Here is a 19445-nt window from a genome sequence, read left to right as displayed (position 1 = left end):
AAATACCGAGCATAATGCAAAAAATAATATAATTAATCTATTATTATTGCTAAAATTATCGAAGTTATATGTCAAGAAAATTAATATGAATGATGGTTTAAAGCTACCCTAACAATGACATAAATAAATTTTTCAGAGCCTATACCAATTGATGTATGCAATCCGTCACCATGTGGTTCCAATGCGCAATGCACAAACGGAGAGTGTTCTTGCTTACCAGAATATCATGGAGATCCTTATGTAGCGTGTAGACCCGAGTGTACGATTAGTAAAGATTGCCAAAAGAATCAAATTTGCCTAAAGAAAAAATGCTACCACCCCTGTCCTGAAACCTGTGGCGTGAATGCCATATGTGAAGTTATCAACCACATTCCGATGTGTACTTGTCCAGTTGGGTTTAGCGGAAATGCTTTCGTCTCATGTAATGAAGTCCAAGGTTAGTACAATGTGAAAATAAATAAGATGACTATTTATCTATAAAATGTTCAAATAAAATAAGCTTTTATTGTTTTAGCGATCTCACCACCCAATCCATGTAATCCTAGCCCATGTGGACCGAACAGCCAATGTCGTGAAAAAAATAATGTTGCTACTTGTTCGTGTATACCTGGTTATCTGGGAAACCCTCCGACCTGTAGACCAGAATGTACAACAAGCTCTGAATGCCCACTTAATAAGGCTTGTAACAACTACAAATGTATAAACCCATGTATCGGTTCATGTGGCTTTAATGCAAAATGCGAAGTCGTCAACCATAATCCAATATGTTCTTGTCCAAATGATCAAACCGGAGATCCGTTTAGTAGATGTTACCCAAAACGTAAGTCTTGAATTAAATCTATCAAGTAATTTTATGCAGCTTGAGCTTGTATTCATATAGAAATTACAAAGTAAAATTTAATTTCAGGTTTAGAAGTTGAACCTCAGGTAAACCCGTGTATTCCATCTCCTTGCGGGCCGAACTCAGTTTGCAAGATTTTGAATGAGTCACCTTCTTGTTCCTGCAACCCAGAATTTATAGGTGTTCCACCTAACTGTCGTCCAGAGTGTACTAGTAACAGTGAATGCTCTAATAATCTAGCCTGTATGAACAGCAAATGTAGCAATCCATGTATTGGTTCCTGTGGAACATTGGCCGAATGTCGTGTAGTGAGCCACACTCCAAATTGTATGTGTCCACAAGGCTACACTGGAGATCCATTTGTTCGATGTGAAATTGCAACCGTTTTTGCTTTGGAATATATATCCCCATGTACGCCTTCGCCATGCGGAAGCAATGCTGTATGTAAGGAATTCAAAAATGTTGGTTCATGCACGTGTCTACCAGGCTATTTTGGAAATCCATATGAAGCATGTCGACCAGAATGCACTGTTAATACGGATTGCCCATCAGATCGAGTTTGTCAGCAAAATAAATGTCAAGATCCTTGCCCTGGCACATGTGGTATTAACGCACAATGCCAGACCATCAACCATGCCCCGATCTGTACATGTATTTCAGGATTTACGGGGAATCCTTTCCAAAATTGCGTCTACAAACAGGGTATGTATTGTTTTGAATTTGCAATACGAAATTTTATTTAGTTTATTCATATATTTATTTTATGTTTTTTATTTTAGAAATTGAAGCGCCTACGGATCCATGCTCACCATCACCATGTGGTCCAAACAGCATCTGCAAAGTAAATAACAACCAAGCGAGCTGCAGTTGTTTACCAGAATATCGTGGATCTCCACCAAGCTGTCGACCAGAATGTGTCGTTAGTGCTGAATGTTCATCGAATTTGGCTTGTGTTTCCAAAAAGTGTATCGATCCATGCATAGGACAATGCGGTCAAAACACTAAGTGTCTAGTTATCAATCACAGCCCAATATGTACGTGTAAGGATCATCATACAGGTGATCCTTTCAGTAGATGCTATCCGATTATTATACAGGCAATCGAGCAACCATCCAAAAACCCATGCCAACCATCTCCTTGTGGGCCTTTTAGTGAGTGCAGAGAAAACAATGGTGTACCATCTTGTACTTGCCTATCCGACTATATCGGTGCTCCACCAAACTGTAGACCAGAATGTGTTATAAACTCGGAATGTTCAAGTAATTTGGCTTGTATAAATCAAAAATGTAGAGATCCATGCCCTGGATCTTGTGGTTTTAATGCTCAATGTATTGTCAGAACTCACACTCCTATATGTACTTGCTTGAGTGGCTTTGTTGGAGATGCTTTTACTGAATGCAAGCCACAAGGTAAAATCAACTATCATGATTATTATATTGAGATAATATTCTATATATTTATTCAAAATTTTAATTTAAATAATTTTTAGTTGCAGAAATTGTGCAAGATACTACTGACCCGTGTAACCCATCACCTTGTGGCGATAATGCTGTATGCAATAATGGTGAATGCTCATGTTTGCCAGAACATCACGGCGATCCTTACTTTGAATGCCGACCAGAGTGCGTCTTGAGTTCAGATTGTGACAACAACAAAGCTTGCTATAAAAATAAATGTGTCAATCCCTGTAACTCACGAGTTTGTGCAGCAAATGCTATCTGTGAGGTCATTAATCATGTTCCAATGTGCCGATGTCCAGAAAACATGGTCGGAAATGCTTTCATTCAATGTAAAACACAAGAAAGTAAGTAATAAAATATATTAATAGCCAATACACTTTTAACAATTGACTTGTAAGTAATGAATTTTATTGTTTTAGTTGAAACTTTACAACCATGCAGTCCAAACCCGTGTGGACCAAACAGCCAGTGTCGCGATGTTAATGGACAAGCTGTGTGTTCCTGTTTGCTAGGATTTATCGGCGCCCCACCTTCATGTAGACCTGAATGCCTTGTGAGCACTGATTGCCTTCCTGATGAATCTTGTTCAAATAGGAAATGTGTTAAGCCATGCCAAGGTGCTTGTGGCATTAACGCGAAATGTCAAGTCATCAACCACAACCCAATCTGTTCATGTCCTCAATCTTATACCGGAAATCCATTCACAAGGTGCATATTGCAAGAATTCACACCAGAACCTGTAAACCCATGTATACCATCACCATGTGGCCCATATTCTACCTGCAAAGTTTCATTGGATTCGCCATCATGCTCTTGTCAACCAGGATATTTTGGCTCTCCACCACATTGCAAACCAGAATGCATCAGTAATTCTGAATGTTCCACTCAACGAGCTTGTATTAATGAAAAGTGTGTGGATCCTTGTGTTGGATCTTGTGGAGCTAATGCGGAATGTCATGTGATAAGCCACTCTCCTTCATGTTCATGCGTGGGTGATTATACAGGTGATCCATTTGTAGAATGTCGTAGAGTTGAAATAGTGCAAGAAAATGTCACTCCATGTTTACCTTCACCCTGCGGAGCAAATGCTGTTTGTAAAGAATTCAGAGATGCGGGATCTTGTACGTGTTTACCAGACTATCACGGAAATCCATATGAAGGTTGTAGGCCAGAATGTGTAATTAACGCTGATTGTCCATCCAACAAGGCATGTTTGAAAAATAAATGCCAAGACCCATGTCCAGGTGCATGCGCTCCGAATGCTTTTTGTCAAGTCGTCAATCATGCTCCGTCATGTTCCTGTTTAGCAGGATTTACTGGAGATCCATTCAATTACTGCACCTTACAAAGTGAGTGAATAAGATTAAATTTACAGAAATTAATTATCCCCTAACTGAGAAACATAACATTAATAATTTTTACGTTTCAGGACAACCCGAAGCAAATTTGGATGTTTGTAATCCATCTCCATGTGGTCCAAACAGTCGTTGTTTAGAAGTTAACAAACAAGCAGTCTGTTCGTGCTTATCGAATTATATTGGATCTCCTCCAAATTGTCGCCCAGAATGTCTTACTAGTTCTGAATGTCCGACGAATAAAGCTTGTATAAACCAAAAATGTCTTGATCCGTGCTCGGATGCGTGTGGGGTGAATGCTGAGTGTAGAATTATCAATCATAGTCCTATTTGCAACTGTAAATCACTTTACACGGGTGATCCGTTCACTAGATGTATACCAATGCCACGTGAGTATTTTTTTTATTTGGTCAATGATATATATCCCTACTAATATTTTAAATGTGAATGTAAGTTTGTTTGTTACGCTTTCACGCCGGAGCTACTAAACCGAATTTGATGAAATTTGGTACAGCCATAGACTAGAGCTTGGTATAGTATATAGGCTACATTTTATCCCGGAAAATCGGGATTTGTGAAAAAATTAATAAAAATAATTCACGTCGATGAGCTATAGGTACCTATACCAATAGTAGGTTTAGTTTGCAATACCATCTTCCTTAAAATAAGATTCATATAATATGTTGGGGACGGGATCGAAAACGGGAACTGGAACTGGAATAGGACATGAGATAATCTTCAATTCCAAACTTACTTATTATTTTGTGAACGAAGTCGCGGGCATCTGCTAATAGTTAATTTTTTTTTCCTTTTTTCAGCACCAATAGCAAACGCTGTCTTAGAACCTTACAAAAATCCATGTGTTCCATCACCGTGTGGACCAAATTCTTTGTGCAAGGAGGTCGGAAACATACCATCATGCACATGTCTTGACAACTATATCGGAAGTCCGCCAAATTGTAGACCTGAATGTGTGCTTAATGCTGACTGTTCAACATCCCTGGCGTGTATACAACAAAAATGTGTCGACCCTTGTCGCGGTTCATGCGGCATAAATGCTTTATGTACAGTTTCTAGACATACGCCAATGTGTACCTGCCCAGAAGGATTTGTGGGAGATGCCTTTACCATCTGCTCTCTTAAAGTAAATACTGGTAAGTTTAATTGTGATTTTATAAGTTCCTAACGAAAGTTATTTTGCATATTTTAAACAATGAAATACTTTCAGATTATGAAATCATCGATCAGTGTAATCCTTCACCTTGTGGGGCTAACGCAGACTGTGATAATGGAAAGTGTACATGCATTGCTGGTTATCAAGGAGACCCATATCTAGGCTGTCGCCCTGAATGTGTTCTTAACAGTGATTGTCAAAGAAATAGGGCATGTGTAAGGAATAAATGTGTGGATCCATGTATTAATACATGTGCAGCAAATGCTGTATGCGAAGTGATAAACCATGTACCAATGTGCAGTTGCCCTCAGGAAATGACAGGAAATGCATTTTATGAATGCAAATTAATTCAAGGTAATATGAATATAGTTTTTCTATCTTCTACTTTATATATATAATACATAAATATAAAAAAAAATAAAGTAGTAAACACGAGCCTTGTGTTACACGATATTAAATCCAGATACCTAATTTTTATTTTATAAAAATATTTACCAACATGATATAAGTTGACAAAGCAGATAAATTATTACAATTAATGTATACAACATGTAAATGTAATGTAAATCTTCTATATCTTTGTAGCTGCATAGGCAATAACTATTTAATAAATATCTTGAAATAAATACTTACCATAATATGTATTGATTCAGTTCCAGTGAAAGCCAATCCATGTCTGCCATCACCTTGTGGACCAAACAGTCAATGTCGAGAAATAAACGGACAAGCGGTTTGCACTTGCATCGCCGGGTATATTGGAAGTCCTCCATTATGTAGACCAGAGTGCGTTGTTAGCTCGGACTGTCCGTATAATAAGGCATGCAGTAATCAAAAGTGTATCGATCCATGTAAGGGGTCGTGCGGCGCTCAAGCTAAATGTGAAGTTGTTAAGCACAATCCAATTTGTTCTTGTCCACCGAAGTACACGGGAGACCCATTCGTGCGCTGTGTTCTATTCAGTAAGTAAACGATAATATTTATAGAAGTAGTACAGACTTTTTCAAAGTATTAACATCGTCATCATCGTCAAAACGTCCACTGCTGCACAAAGGCCTTTCCCAAAGATTTCCACTACGATCGGTCCTGAGCTGCCCTTATCCAACGTATTTCGGCGATCTTGACCAGATCTTCGATCCATCTTGTGGGGGGCCTACCAACACTGTGTCTTCCGGTACCTGGTCGCCATTCACCATTCAGTATTAATATATACAATATTTCCATTGATATTACTAAAAACATTGTCACCAATTTATTGTATTGTATTTACCATATAATACAATAAATTGGTGATGGGTAACAATTACAAAATCGTAAACATTTGCAAACATCGAATTAACCCGTTCTAGATTGTATGCAGAGAAAAATCTTTTTCTCTTATTTTACTGTAATTGTGTTTGTTATTTTTTCATCTTTACTATAATATTTAGAGTTTGTTAGGTTGTTCCACAATGGAGTCCATTTCTAGTGAAGCAGTAATGTGTAAACATTATTGTGTTTCGGTCTGAAGGGTGCCGTAGCTAGTGAAATTACTGGGCAAATGAGACTTAGCATCATATTTTCCAAGGTGACGAGCGCAATTATAGTGCCACTCAGAATTATTGGGTTTTTCAAGAATCCTGAGCAGCACTGCATTGTAATGGGCAAGGCGTATCAGTTACTATAAACTGAAAGTCTGGCTCATCTCGTCCCTTATTATTATTAAAGAATAGAATTGTCTTTCATTTCAATTTCAATATGTATAATTGTAAATTTATTTACAGGGCCTCCAGAGAATGACGTAACACCATGCATACCATCTCCATGTGGTGCTAATTCTATTTGTAAAGAAGTAAACGGTGAAGCATCATGCGCATGTTCCCCTGATTACTTCGGTTCTCCACCATACTGTAGACCAGAATGTACAAGCAACAGCGAATGCTCAACTAATAAAGCATGCATTAATCAAAGATGTAAAGACCCGTGCATCAGTGCATGTGGTGTGAATACCGAGTGTAAAACAATAAGTCATTCTCCAATGTGTTTCTGTCGAGAAGGATATTTCGGTGATCCGTTTACGAGCTGTGAAGTACAGAGGGAACCTATACCTGAACGAACGTCTCCTTGCATACCATCACCCTGTGGTTCTAACGCAATTTGCAGAGAACAAAATTATGTAGGATCCTGTTCTTGCTTACCTGATTACGTAGGAAATCCTTATGAAGGTTGCCGCCCGGAATGTTCAATAAATACAGACTGTACACCAGACAAGAGTTGTATCAGAAATAAATGCCTTGATCCTTGTCCTGGAACTTGTGCGTTTTTGGCGGTCTGCACAGTTGTTAATCATTTGCCGTCATGTAGCTGTCCAACTCGTTATACTGGCAATCCATATCAAAAGTGTGAAGTGCAGAAAGGTAATTTTAGCAAAAAATATATCACTTAACGTTTTTATGCCAAGCGATTCTAAGCTCATTTTATAAATCATTTCAGTTTTACAAGAAGAACCTGTTACTCCATGTGTACCGAACCCATGCGGACCAAATAGCATATGTCGTCCTGCGAATGGGCAAAGCGTTTGCTCTTGTATGCCAAATTATATTGGATCACCTCCAGGATGCAGACCGGAGTGTACAATAAGTTCTGAATGCGCAACTGATAAGGCCTGCATCAATCTCAAGTGTGTCAATCCGTGTCCTGGTCATTGTGGTCAAAATGCAGAGTGCAGAGTCATCTCGCACAGTCCTATATGTTCATGCAGTCCGCAGTATACTGGTGATCCGTTCACTAGATGCTATTTGCCAAGTATGATAAATTTTATATTGACCTAATTAAAGCTAATAGAATTCCTGCAATAATTGTAATATCGTACTATTTGTCTTACAGAACCCGTAGCAGTTTTACAACAAAATGATCCATGCATTCCAAACCCTTGCGGAGAAAATAGTATTTGTAGAGACAATAGGGGCAATCCAATCTGTAGTTGTATGCCAAACTTCCAAGGTGCTCCTCCCAATTGTCGACCCGAATGCGCTATCAACCAGGATTGCCCTTCAAACAGAGCTTGTATCAATATGAAATGTGTTGACCCTTGCCCTGGCAGCTGTGGTATAGGTGCTGAATGTACTGTTTTTAATCATTATCCGGCGTGTACTTGTGATAGTGGATATACTGGTGATCCATTCACCAGGTGTATTGTTCTGGAACCAATAAGAGGTATTATAAAATTAAAAATTTTGTTTTGAAATATTTTATTATATTGTGATAATTTCTAAAAATATATCTATTGTAATGTTGATGATGTATTTCAATCTGTGTGCTGCAGAAGAGGGCTATTCGTGCTATTTATAACCTAGGTCTTAGAGAATCGTTAAGAGAAAAATTTAAAGAAATATTTTTTTTTACTGTTGCCTTTCAATATGTTCTTGAAAATGTTACGTATGGAAACTGTCATAATCATATTGTTAAAACTAGGTACAAACATAAACTTATTATGCCTACTATTCGGCTAAGCCGAGTTAGTAAGTCTTTTGTGGGGCGATGTATATGCGATGCTGAAAATATAAAACAAATGTATTAAGAAATTTAAAAGAATAGTTAAAAGACATTTGTGTGGTAAAGTTTACGAAGAATAAACGACTTACGATAAATTGACGACTTTCTTAATTATACCACAGATTAAAAATGGATCGACATCCGTCAGGCTGTATTATAAATTTGATTGTATTGTAATTTTATAATAAAAAAAAAGTCCGCTGAGTTTCTTGCGCCCATTCTTCTCAGGTTGGAGGCATAAATTTCCAAATGGGTGATAAATTTTGACTTTTAATAAGCGATTTAAAAAAATATTTGAATTAATACCAGATAATTCTTTTACAGAGGAAGTACCACAAGATTTGTGCAATCCGTCACCATGCGGTTATAATACCCGATGTGACAATGGCGTGTGTACATGTCTAGAAGGCTATTTCGGTGATCCCTACTTTGGATGTAAACCAGAATGTACCAACAGTATTGAATGCCCATCAGATAAAGTTTGCTCTAGAAATAAATGTGTAAATCCTTGCCCAGAAATGTGTGCTCAAACTGCGGAATGCAATGTTTATAATCATATACCAATTTGTTCATGTCCCGTTGGCACAACAGGAAATGCTTTCATTGAATGCCATAGAGCCGAAGGTAATATTCTTATTAATAATAAAATGGATTATAAATCAGACATTTAAATCATGCTTTAATCATCCTTTACTTTTTAGTAATAGAAGTGCAACCATGCAATCCAAACCCTTGTGGCCCCAACAGTCAATGCCGAGGATTAAATAATCAAGCAATTTGTTCTTGTCTCCCAACTTACATCGGCAGCCCACCATCGTGTCGACCCGAATGTACAATCAGCTCGGAGTGTCCATCAAATGAAGCTTGCAATAATTATAAATGTATAAATCCGTGTCGCGGTACTTGTGGACTTGGGGCTAGATGTGAAGTCGTTAACCACAACCCTGTATGCTCATGTCCTCCGCAGTATACTGGAGATCCATTCCTTCATTGTACCCAGATTGGTAAATATTTTATTCTATTAACGCACTTATATAGTTACACAAATAAATTTAATAACTAAAATTTATGAACGATGCGGATACGATACCAACCATACGAGTGACATATTGTTCATAAGTCTTGGTATGTCTTGTTCATCTCTCAGTTCTTCTTCATCTACAGGATCTACTTTATAGTTGATGAATTACATAGTCGTTTTAGACATAAAATTAATTCTTCGTTTTCTTCCAGCTGCAACGCCAATATCTCCTGTCGACCCATGTATTCCCTCTCCATGTGGCCCACATTCAGTTTGTAAGGTCATTGGGGAAGCGCCGTCGTGTTCGTGCAAGACTAATTATATGGGCTCCCCACCTAACTGTCACCCTGAATGTGTATCCAATTCGGAATGTGCAACTAATTTAGCTTGCATTAATTACCACTGTAAGGATCCTTGCCCGGGAAGTTGTGGCTACAACGCAGATTGCATAGTCAACAGTCACGCTATTATTTGTACCTGCCCGTACGGTCAAACCGGAGATCCACTCGTTTCTTGCAGTCCGTTAAAAGGTAATTTGCTCCTTACATAAACGTATTCATTATATTTATTATTTATTTTAAGCAAACAGTTTCTTTTTAAGCTAATACATACTACATAAAGTTTGTCTGCTGGATCGAGCGAGTCACATAGAATAAATAATTCTTAAATTTATTATTTATATATTATCTATCTTTTATCTATTATATTTATTCTTATGTTCCATTGACTTTATAGTCAAAGTATAATGTGATAAATAAGTAATGTTTTGAACCTTTAAAAGTACATTATTTAAATAAACATCTTATGATTAGGTATATTTCTGAGCCTTTTAATAAATGACATTTGGTTTTGTATAGATGCTGTAATCGAATATGGTTCTCCGTGCGAACCATCGCCGTGTGGGCTAAACGCCGAATGTACTGAACGGAATGGAGCTGGCTCATGTAAATGCATTGAGCATTATATTGGAAATCCATATGAGGGTTGTCGCCCAGAATGCGTACTTAACACAGATTGCAGTCCAACGTTAGCCTGTATACAGAACAAATGCAGAGACCCATGCCCGGGTATATGTGCGCCGAATGGGATATGCCAAGTTGTGAATCATGTGCCCGCTTGTTATTGTCCCACGGGACTAACTGGAGACCCTTACACCTTCTGCAAAGAAAAAGTTGAAGGTTAGTTTTCGACTTAAGAATATCATGAATATTATTTCCTATTCAGATCGTTAATATATTTTTATGTGAAATAGAACGTTTGTTTATTATGCCATCTTTTGTTTTAGAAACGAAATTGACCCCATGCACACCTTCACCTTGTGGTCCTAATAGTCAGTGTCGGGAGGTTAATTCGCAAGTCGTATGTAGCTGCTTAGAAAACTACATGGGTACGCCACCTAGCTGCAGACCAGAATGCACAATCAACAGTGAATGTTCCAGTGATAAGGCATGCGTCAACCAAAGATGTGTTGATCCGTGTGCTGGTCAATGTGGAAGAAACGCTAACTGTAGAGTTATTACACATAACCCGATTTGCGGATGTCAGGAACAATACACAGGAGACCCATTCACCTACTGCATGCCAAGTCAGTACAACCAAATTTTTCCCTTACTATATACGTACCGGAAGACGCAGTGTTGGTAGGCCCCCCACAGGATGGACCGACGATCTGGTCAAGATCGCCGGAATACATTGGATGAGGGCAGCGCAGGACAGATCGTCGTGGAAATCTTTGGGGAGGCCTTTGTACAGCAGTGGACGTCTTCCGGCTGATGATGATGATACTGCCACTTTCTCAAGTATCTCTTTGTCACTAATCAACGCATATTTTTATTTGTTTTAGTTGTATTATCGACATCCCTACAAGAATCGCCAAATGTTGATCCATGTGTACCTTCTCCTTGTGGACCAAATTCTCAGTGCCAGGAAAATAGAGGGGTAGCGCGATGCTCTTGTTTGCCAAACTATATCGGCACACCGCCACGCTGTAGACCCGAATGTACTGTCAATTCAGAATGCGATGCTTTAAGCGCCTGTATCAATAATAAGTGTATGGACCCTTGCCCTGGAGCGTGTGGACTAAATGCCGAATGCAATGTCAATAATCATCTACCAAGTTGTTCATGCTTTACTGGTCATACCGGTGATCCATTCACTAGATGCCAAGTCATATTAAAAGGTAATCTAAGAAACATACGATATATAATTAATATTCACACAGTTTATGAAATATTACTTATTTAAAACGCTTTATAACTTTGAATATGAATCATATTTTAGATGCTACCTACAAAACTAATTCGTTATAAATACATTACAGCTATTGTAAAATAGTCATTGATATTTTAAAGAGTGGCCGTTGAGTTTCTTGCATGTTATTCACAAGAGCTCTACCTTTTCTAAATTCAGTCATTTAAATTAAACATTTAAAATAACACATAAAATATTAAGCCTAGTTGAATAAATTTTATTTTACTCTCACTTTGATATTTAACAATGATGAACTTGATGTAAATGTGAACAGCTTACTCATATTTTTTTATAATTTCAGAGCCAGATTATGTTGATCCATGTTCTCCAACGCCCTGCGGACCTAATGCGTTATGTGAAAATGGAAACTGTAGATGTTTACCAGAATATTTTGGAGATCCATACTTTGAATGCAAACCTGAATGCATACTTAACACGGATTGCGCACGAAATCTAGCATGTGTGAATAATAAATGTGTAAACCCCTGCATAGATGCTTGTGGATCTAATGCAATCTGCGAAGTTATAAATAATATACCAATGTGCTCATGTCCATCAAGAATGACTGGTGATCCATTTCAATACTGCACACCAGTCAAAGGTAATTTATACTATAACTATATTTATATGTTTAACGAATTAGGGCATCATATTCTGTTTTTCTTTTTTCAATTACAGTATATAAGTTTCTAATTAATAAAATCATATGCTAAGGTTGTGATATATTTTTAAAATATCCAATTTATTACTAATATTATGTTCTTTACAGATGTTTCTCCAATCGACTTATGCAACCCATCACCGTGTGGTCCCTATAGCCAGTGTAGAGATATAAATGGTCACGCTGTTTGTGTCTGTGTACCTGGATATATTGGCAGTCCACCAAACTGTCGCCCTGAATGCATACAAAGTTCAGATTGCAACTTAAACTTGGCATGTTCCAATCAAAAATGTATCGATCCATGCCCAGGCGCCTGTGGACAACATACAAATTGTATTGTCGTCAACCATAACCCAGTATGCAGTTGCCTAACTGGTTATTCGGGTGATCCGTTTACAATTTGCCAACGCATATGTAAGTATCCTTCTACATACTTTTTCTCAAACTTCTTAATAAATTGATCTAATTTGAATGAAATTCCGTTTTTGCAGATAATTCTCCACCGATTAAGATTAATCCATGCTTACCATCACCGTGTGGACCAAACTCACAATGCGTAGAAAATGGAGATAATGCAGATTGTAAATGCTTACCAGATTTCATTGGTGCTCCACCAGCTTGTAGACCTGAATGTACCAGTAATACTGATTGTAGGTCAAACGAAGCTTGCATTAACAGAAAATGCCGCGACCCATGCCCCGGTGCGTGTGGACTTAACGCTGAGTGTAGGGTTGTGAGCCATGCGCCTATTTGTATCTGCCAGCATGGCTACTCGGGAGATCCTTTCGTTCAGTGTACTATACGAGCTGAAGCAACTGTTGTAGAGCGTCCAACTCCATGTATACCATCACCGTGTGGAAGCAATGCTCAGTGCAGGGAGCAAAATAATGTTGGATCTTGTACTTGTTTACCTGGTTATCATGGAGATCCATATGTGTCGTGTAAACCTGAATGTGTCCTTAGTTCTGACTGTCCATCTAATAAGGCCTGCCAGCAAAACAAGTGTGTGGATCCATGCCCTGGCACATGCGGCATAAACGCCCTGTGCTATGTGACAAATCATCTGCCAAACTGTGCATGTCCTGATCAACATTATGGAGATCCATTTAAAATTTGCTCATTCAAACCTCAAGGTAAATATTGATTTGTCTTATCCTGTCTTATCTCTCAGTTGAATAATATTGTTTAATATGAAATGCTTATGATTTTATTTGATTTTAGCCGATATTGTGGACCCATGTAATCCTTCACCATGTGGCCCAAATAGCCAATGTAGTAACCGCAATAACTTGGCAGTGTGTACTTGTCTGCCTGAATTCCGAGGCTCTCCACCTTCATGTCGACCAGAATGTATCTCAAACTCAGAGTGTCCTCTTGATAAAGTTTGCGAGAATTTGAAGTGTATATCGCCGTGTCCCAGCGGATGTGGAATTAATGCAGACTGTCGTGTGATTAACCACAACCCGATGTGTTCGTGCAAAGAACGATATACAGGAGATCCATTCACGATTTGTAGATACGTAGAAGTACAACCGACACTGAGCGAATCTGTGAATCCGTGTCTGCCTTCTCCTTGCGGACCAAACGCTGAGTGTCGCGACGTCGGGGGTATAGCATCGTGCTCCTGTCATATTGATTACTTAGGAAGTCCACCGAACTGCAGACCAGAATGCATTGTGAACACCGATTGTAGCAGCAACAAGGCATGTTTAAATATGAAATGTCAGAATCCTTGCGATGGATCGTGTGGCTTGAACGCTGTATGCAATGTCGTGAACCATGTACCAGTTTGTTTATGTCCACCTGGTTATGCTGGAGATCCATTCGCAGTCTGCAGAATTAAATATGAAGGTAATTATGACACTTACCCTAATTTTAATTTAAAAATAATTCAGGAAGTTCAACGTGGGAATTAAAAAATACTCTCAAAGAAGCTTTTGGTGATATTTAATTATTTGATTTACCTCTTTCGCTTAGAAAGTGCGCGAAAACAAAACGCGTACATCCTTAAAGACCGGCAACGCACTTCTTATTTCTCTGGTGTTGTAGGAGATTATAGTTAGGTCTCAATGCTCTATGGACCTCGTTATTCAATACCATTTGCTTCTGTCTGTTGCTATTGTTTAAGTGTATTAATAATTATTTATCTTCTCTTTTTAGAACCACCAGAAAAGAGAGATCCATGCAATCCTTCCCCGTGTGGGCCAAATGCAATCTGCAGAAACAATGGTGAATGTAGCTGCTTGCCGGAGTATCACGGCGACCCATACCTTGCATGTCGACCCGAATGTGTCCTGAACACCGACTGTCCGCTGGACAAAACCTGTGTCCGCTCTAAATGTATTGACCCTTGCATTAATATGTGCGGATTAAATGCGGAATGCAATGTCTACAACCATATTGCAATATGCAGCTGTCCATCGGGAATGACTGGAGATGCATTTACTCAGTGCCGAATAGTTGACAGTATGTTTTATTTTTTTTTAATTCATAGATTCATGAAGCCAGTACTAAACAGTGTGTTTAATTAATATAATTATTTACAGAGCCAGTAACTAGGCCATGCGAACCATCCCCATGTGGACCAAATAGTTTTTGTCGCGAAAACAACGGTCAGGCAAATTGTGCTTGCATGCAAGGATATGTTGGTAATCCACCAAATTGTCGACCGGAATGTATACAGAGTACTGACTGTCCACTATCTTTGGCCTGTATAAATATGAAATGTCAAGATCCTTGTCCTGGGTCTTGTGCTTATAATGCTGAGTGCAAAGTCATTAACCACAATCCTGTATGTTCGTGCCCTCCGCGCTTTACGGGATCACCTTTTACAAACTGTTACAGTAAGTTAAATTTTTGAAACATTATTCTTTTGCTTGGAAAAGTCAGAGCTTATGAAATACCTAAAATGTTTTTTTTTTTACATCTTACAGTTCAACAACATGAAGATGTTCCAAGTAATCCCTGTGTACCATCACCTTGTGGTCCTAACAGTTTCTGTACTGAAAGCTCAGATGGAAAGTCGCACCAATGTTCTTGTCAACCGACATTCGAAGGCACTCCACCCAACTGTCGCCGAGAATGTACATCTAGCGAAGAGTGTGCTTCAGACAAAGCTTGTATTGCATTCAAATGCAAAGACCCTTGTGTTGGTTCTTGTGGAACAAACACGATATGTTCCGTCAGAGTCCACACCGCAATGTGTTCTTGTGAAGAGGGCTATTCTGGAGATCCATTTTTATCGTGCTACCAAATAACTCAAAAGATTGAGCATGTGGACGCTTGTAATCCATCACCATGTGGAGCCAACAGCTATTGCAAGGTGTCATCTAACGGTGCTGCGTCCTGCATTTGCCATGATGGGTACTATGGAAATCCTTTCGAAGGATGTCGTCCAGAGTGTGTGATCAACAATGACTGTCCATACAACAAAGCTTGTTTGAGCAATAAATGCCAAGATCCTTGCCCGGGAGTATGTGGTGTAACAGCTACTTGCCAAGTTTTGAACCATATTCCATCTTGTTCCTGTTCACCTGGTTATACTGGCAATCCTTATGCCTACTGTCATATCCTTATCAAAGAAGAAGGTAGAGTATTTTCTAGAAAGTTATTTCTCTTATTAAGGCATATGAAATGTGTTATATTTTTAAAACTATTTTATATTACAGAACCCGTTGTACGCGACCCGTGCCAACCAAATCCATGCGGAAGTAACTCAATCTGCAAAAATAATAATGGCTTAGTATCGTGTTCCTGTTTACCAGAATACTTGGGCACCCCACCAAATTGCCGTCCCGAATGCACGGTTAATTCAGAGTGTCCTTCATCACTTAGCTGCGTGCGACAAAAGTGCGTTAACCCTTGCGTTGACGTATGCGGGAGGAATTCGGTTTGCAGGGTGGTTAATCATGCCCCGATATGTTCATGTGAACGAGGTTTCGAAGGCGATCCTTTTGTCTTATGTGCACCCATACAAAGTAAGTAGACTTATACAGGAATCATCTTAATATATATAAAAATTACGTGACACATTGTTTGTCCGCGATGGAATCCTAAACTAACGGACGGATTTACTTCATGGAGTGCAGTTTTGTCCAACTTGAGAGATAGGATATTTTTTTTTTGATTTGGGACCCATAATTATTTTTATTTTCAATATTTGTTTTGTATGGACGTATTTTCTATGAGAGAATTTAGTGACGCACGGTTTGACAGTTCCGCTGTGAAACAATTTCATTATTACAACAGGGAGCATTTTATACGAAATATTTTTTGATGTTTTGAAATATTATTGGCAAATTCCTATAAACAGTATTTTTTTTATTATCTACAGAACAACGTCTGTCATGTCAGCTAGTATTATTATAAGAATCTATCTATAATTATGAAGAATAACAAACAAATTTAAATAAAATGTCTCAATTACAGATACTCCGAGTGTTGAAGTAAACCCTTGCCTTCCCTCTCCATGTGGACCAAACTCGCTGTGTCATTCTGAAAACAGAGTACCGATTTGTACCTGCATGGCTTCTTATATTGGCACACCACCTAACTGCAGACCGGAATGTACCATCAATTCTGATTGTCCAAGTAATAAGGCCTGCATGAACCAAAAGTGTAAAGATCCTTGCGTTGGCTCCTGTGGACTACACACGGTGTGTCAAGCACATCAACACGCTGCGATTTGTAGCTGCTTAGAAGGATACACTGGCGATCCATTTGGAAGCTGTTTCGTATTAGAAAATATTGGTAAGTTTATTTATTCAATTTTAATTAAATGTGGCCGTTGAGTTTCTTGTATGTTCTTCACATGAGCTCTGCTTTTCCCGAATATATGGTAGATTTAGTAATTTAAAAGAAATATTTATAGTGATGATTCAAAAGCGCTTAGTTTAAGCTTAATTAAATAAAGTTTATTTGACTTTAATTAATATAATAGTTTAAATAATATGTACATTTAGGTTTTATTGTTTTAAACTAAAAATGTGTATATGATAATCAAAATCATGCATTGCGATGCAGTGCCCCTCTAATTTATTCCTTCTGTAAGATAAGGGAGTTTATAAAGCGAGACTTTTTAGAAAGAAAAATACGCAATGTGTCTCTTCGAATTTGATCTGATTTCTTCTTCGTTGATTAAAGAATTCATCAACTTTGTCTGTGATAATTTCATTGTGATACTTGATAAAGTACTAATGTAAACAATCATTTAATTTTTTTGCAGAACCTGTTCCACCTAAATACGACAGTTGCAATCCTGACCCGTGCGGTGCCAATGCTGAGTGCCAAAACGGAGTCTGCTCGTGTCGAACAAATTACTTTGGAAATCCATATCTGAGTTGTCGTCCCGAATGTACGCACAGCTCCGACTGTGCTACTAATTTGGTGTGCGTTAACACTAAATGTGTTAACCCATGTGAAAACTTGTGTGGGCGAGGCGCTAATTGTGAAGTTTATAACCATGTGCCAATGTGCTATTGTCCACCTAAAACTAACGGAAACGCCTTTGTTTCATGCAATCCTATCCTAGGTAAGTAAATAGTATATTGTACGATAATTTAAAATTCTTGATGATGCTTGGTAATTTTTTAATATTTTATTACTCGTTTTAGAAATTGAAGATAATATCAACCCATGTACACCATCCCCTTGCGGTCCAAATAGTGTCTGTAGAGCGGTAAATGAACAAGCCATCTGTACTTGTCTTGTTGGATATATTGGGGCAGCACCTTCGTGTCGTCCAGAATGTCTCATAGATTCGGATTGCTCGACGGTGCTCTCGTGCTCCAATCAGAAATGTATCGACCCATGTAGAGGTTCTTGTGGTATCAATTCGGAATGCAAAGTTCACAATCATAAACCAATTTGCTACTGTCGCAACGGATTAACTGGCGATCCATTCATACAATGTTCTGTAATTCAAAGTAAGTTCGTTGGATTGTACTAAAATTTGTGATTGTTATTTATTAAATATATTACTATAACATAAATCATTATTTGCAGACGAAACGCCAGTCGAAAAGAAGCCTTGTGTCCCATCACCATGTGGTCCAAATTCGATTTGCAAAGAAATAAACAGTGTCTCATCTTGTTCTTGTATGAACGGTTTTATCGGACAACCGCCGTATTGTCGCCCGGAATGTATATCGAACAGCGAGTGTACTAATGACAAGTCGTGTATAAACAATAAATGTGTGGATCCGTGCGTCGGCGCTTGCGGGTACTTTGCAAATTGCAGAGTTGTCAGCCACTCGCCTCAATGTACTTGTCAAGACGGTTATCGAGGAGATCCGTTCAATGAATGTATTCGTTTACCAGGTACAAAACTACTATGATATTCATCTACAGGGTCTACTTTACAGTTGATAACCTGCTCAACCCCAGTATTTGCATATTAGGAAATTTACTTGAGTTGTCGCTCTTGCAAATCTAAATAATTTATTATGTTTTTAAAGTGATAACCCTTACTTCTAGGATGAATACACAAATTTAATGAATGATTTGAAAACAAAATTTTATGAATGATGCGGGACTCGAACCCACGACGTCTCGTGTTCCGAAATTGTTTAGATTTGCAAAAGCGACATCTCAAGTCAGTTTCCTAATATGCCAATATTATGATATTACCGAATAAAATCGAGAATATTATTTATTTTGATAATGTTAATAATAATCTTTTTTTTTAGCTATAGCTCAAAAACCGACAGCGCAAGTAAGACCTTGTACACCAAACCCATGTGGAACAAACGCGATATGCCAGGAGCGAGATAACGTAGCTAGCTGCGTCTGTTCTAACGATCACTTCGGTAATCCTTACGAAAGCTGCAGACCTGAATGTCTGCTGAACTCAGATTGTCAACAGAATCTTGCTTGTATCAATAATAAATGCAGTGACCCGTGCCCCGGCTTCTGTGGGCAGAACACACACTGTCAAACTGTCGACCATATACCGAGGTGCTCTTGCATATCAAATCATGTGGGTAACCCGTACGAGATATGCCAATTGAAACAAGGTAAATACAATTATAACATACCTGCTTGGGCTATAAATTCTTGTAAGATTTTTTTTTTGAAAATAAGGGACAAGACGAGCAGGACGTTCAGCTGATGGTAATTGAATTTAGAATGGTAATTCATATAATATGTATAATC

General features: G+C 38.3%; 1 protein-coding gene across 1 annotated transcript in view; it reads left to right on the top strand.

Moving 5' to 3' along the window:
* The window catches only part of LOC126964946 (uncharacterized), a 53313-nt gene that overhangs the window by 14467 nt on the left and 19401 nt on the right, over positions 1-19445 (top strand). The window contains exons 28-59 of the mRNA XM_050808279.1: positions 137-436; positions 515-820; positions 908-1543; positions 1621-2250; positions 2331-2645; positions 2721-3650; positions 3731-4045; positions 4475-4810; positions 4885-5184; positions 5484-5789; positions 6591-7223; positions 7300-7611; positions 7693-8022; positions 8686-8985; positions 9063-9365; positions 9595-9912; positions 10240-10560; positions 10668-10967; positions 11226-11561; positions 11934-12233; positions 12402-12707; positions 12785-13426; positions 13515-14144; positions 14454-14759; positions 14840-15136; positions 15227-15880; positions 15962-16270; positions 16722-17042; positions 17518-17823; positions 17906-18217; positions 18297-18611; positions 18980-19306. Coding sequence (XP_050664236.1) covers positions 137-436; positions 515-820; positions 908-1543; positions 1621-2250; positions 2331-2645; positions 2721-3650; positions 3731-4045; positions 4475-4810; positions 4885-5184; positions 5484-5789; positions 6591-7223; positions 7300-7611; positions 7693-8022; positions 8686-8985; positions 9063-9365; positions 9595-9912; positions 10240-10560; positions 10668-10967; positions 11226-11561; positions 11934-12233; positions 12402-12707; positions 12785-13426; positions 13515-14144; positions 14454-14759; positions 14840-15136; positions 15227-15880; positions 15962-16270; positions 16722-17042; positions 17518-17823; positions 17906-18217; positions 18297-18611; positions 18980-19306 — 12552 coding nt within the window. The remainder of the gene's footprint in view (positions 1-136; positions 437-514; positions 821-907; positions 1544-1620; positions 2251-2330; positions 2646-2720; positions 3651-3730; positions 4046-4474; positions 4811-4884; positions 5185-5483; positions 5790-6590; positions 7224-7299; positions 7612-7692; positions 8023-8685; positions 8986-9062; positions 9366-9594; positions 9913-10239; positions 10561-10667; positions 10968-11225; positions 11562-11933; positions 12234-12401; positions 12708-12784; positions 13427-13514; positions 14145-14453; positions 14760-14839; positions 15137-15226; positions 15881-15961; positions 16271-16721; positions 17043-17517; positions 17824-17905; positions 18218-18296; positions 18612-18979; positions 19307-19445) is intronic.

This window comes from Leptidea sinapis, chromosome 6 (assembly GCF_905404315.1).
Source record: "Leptidea sinapis chromosome 6, ilLepSina1.1, whole genome shotgun sequence".
In the NCBI taxonomy this organism is placed as follows: Eukaryota; Metazoa; Arthropoda; class Insecta; order Lepidoptera; family Pieridae; genus Leptidea; species Leptidea sinapis.
The sequence above is the reverse complement of the archived record's forward strand: the minus strand, read 5'-3'. Positions and strand labels throughout refer to the sequence as shown.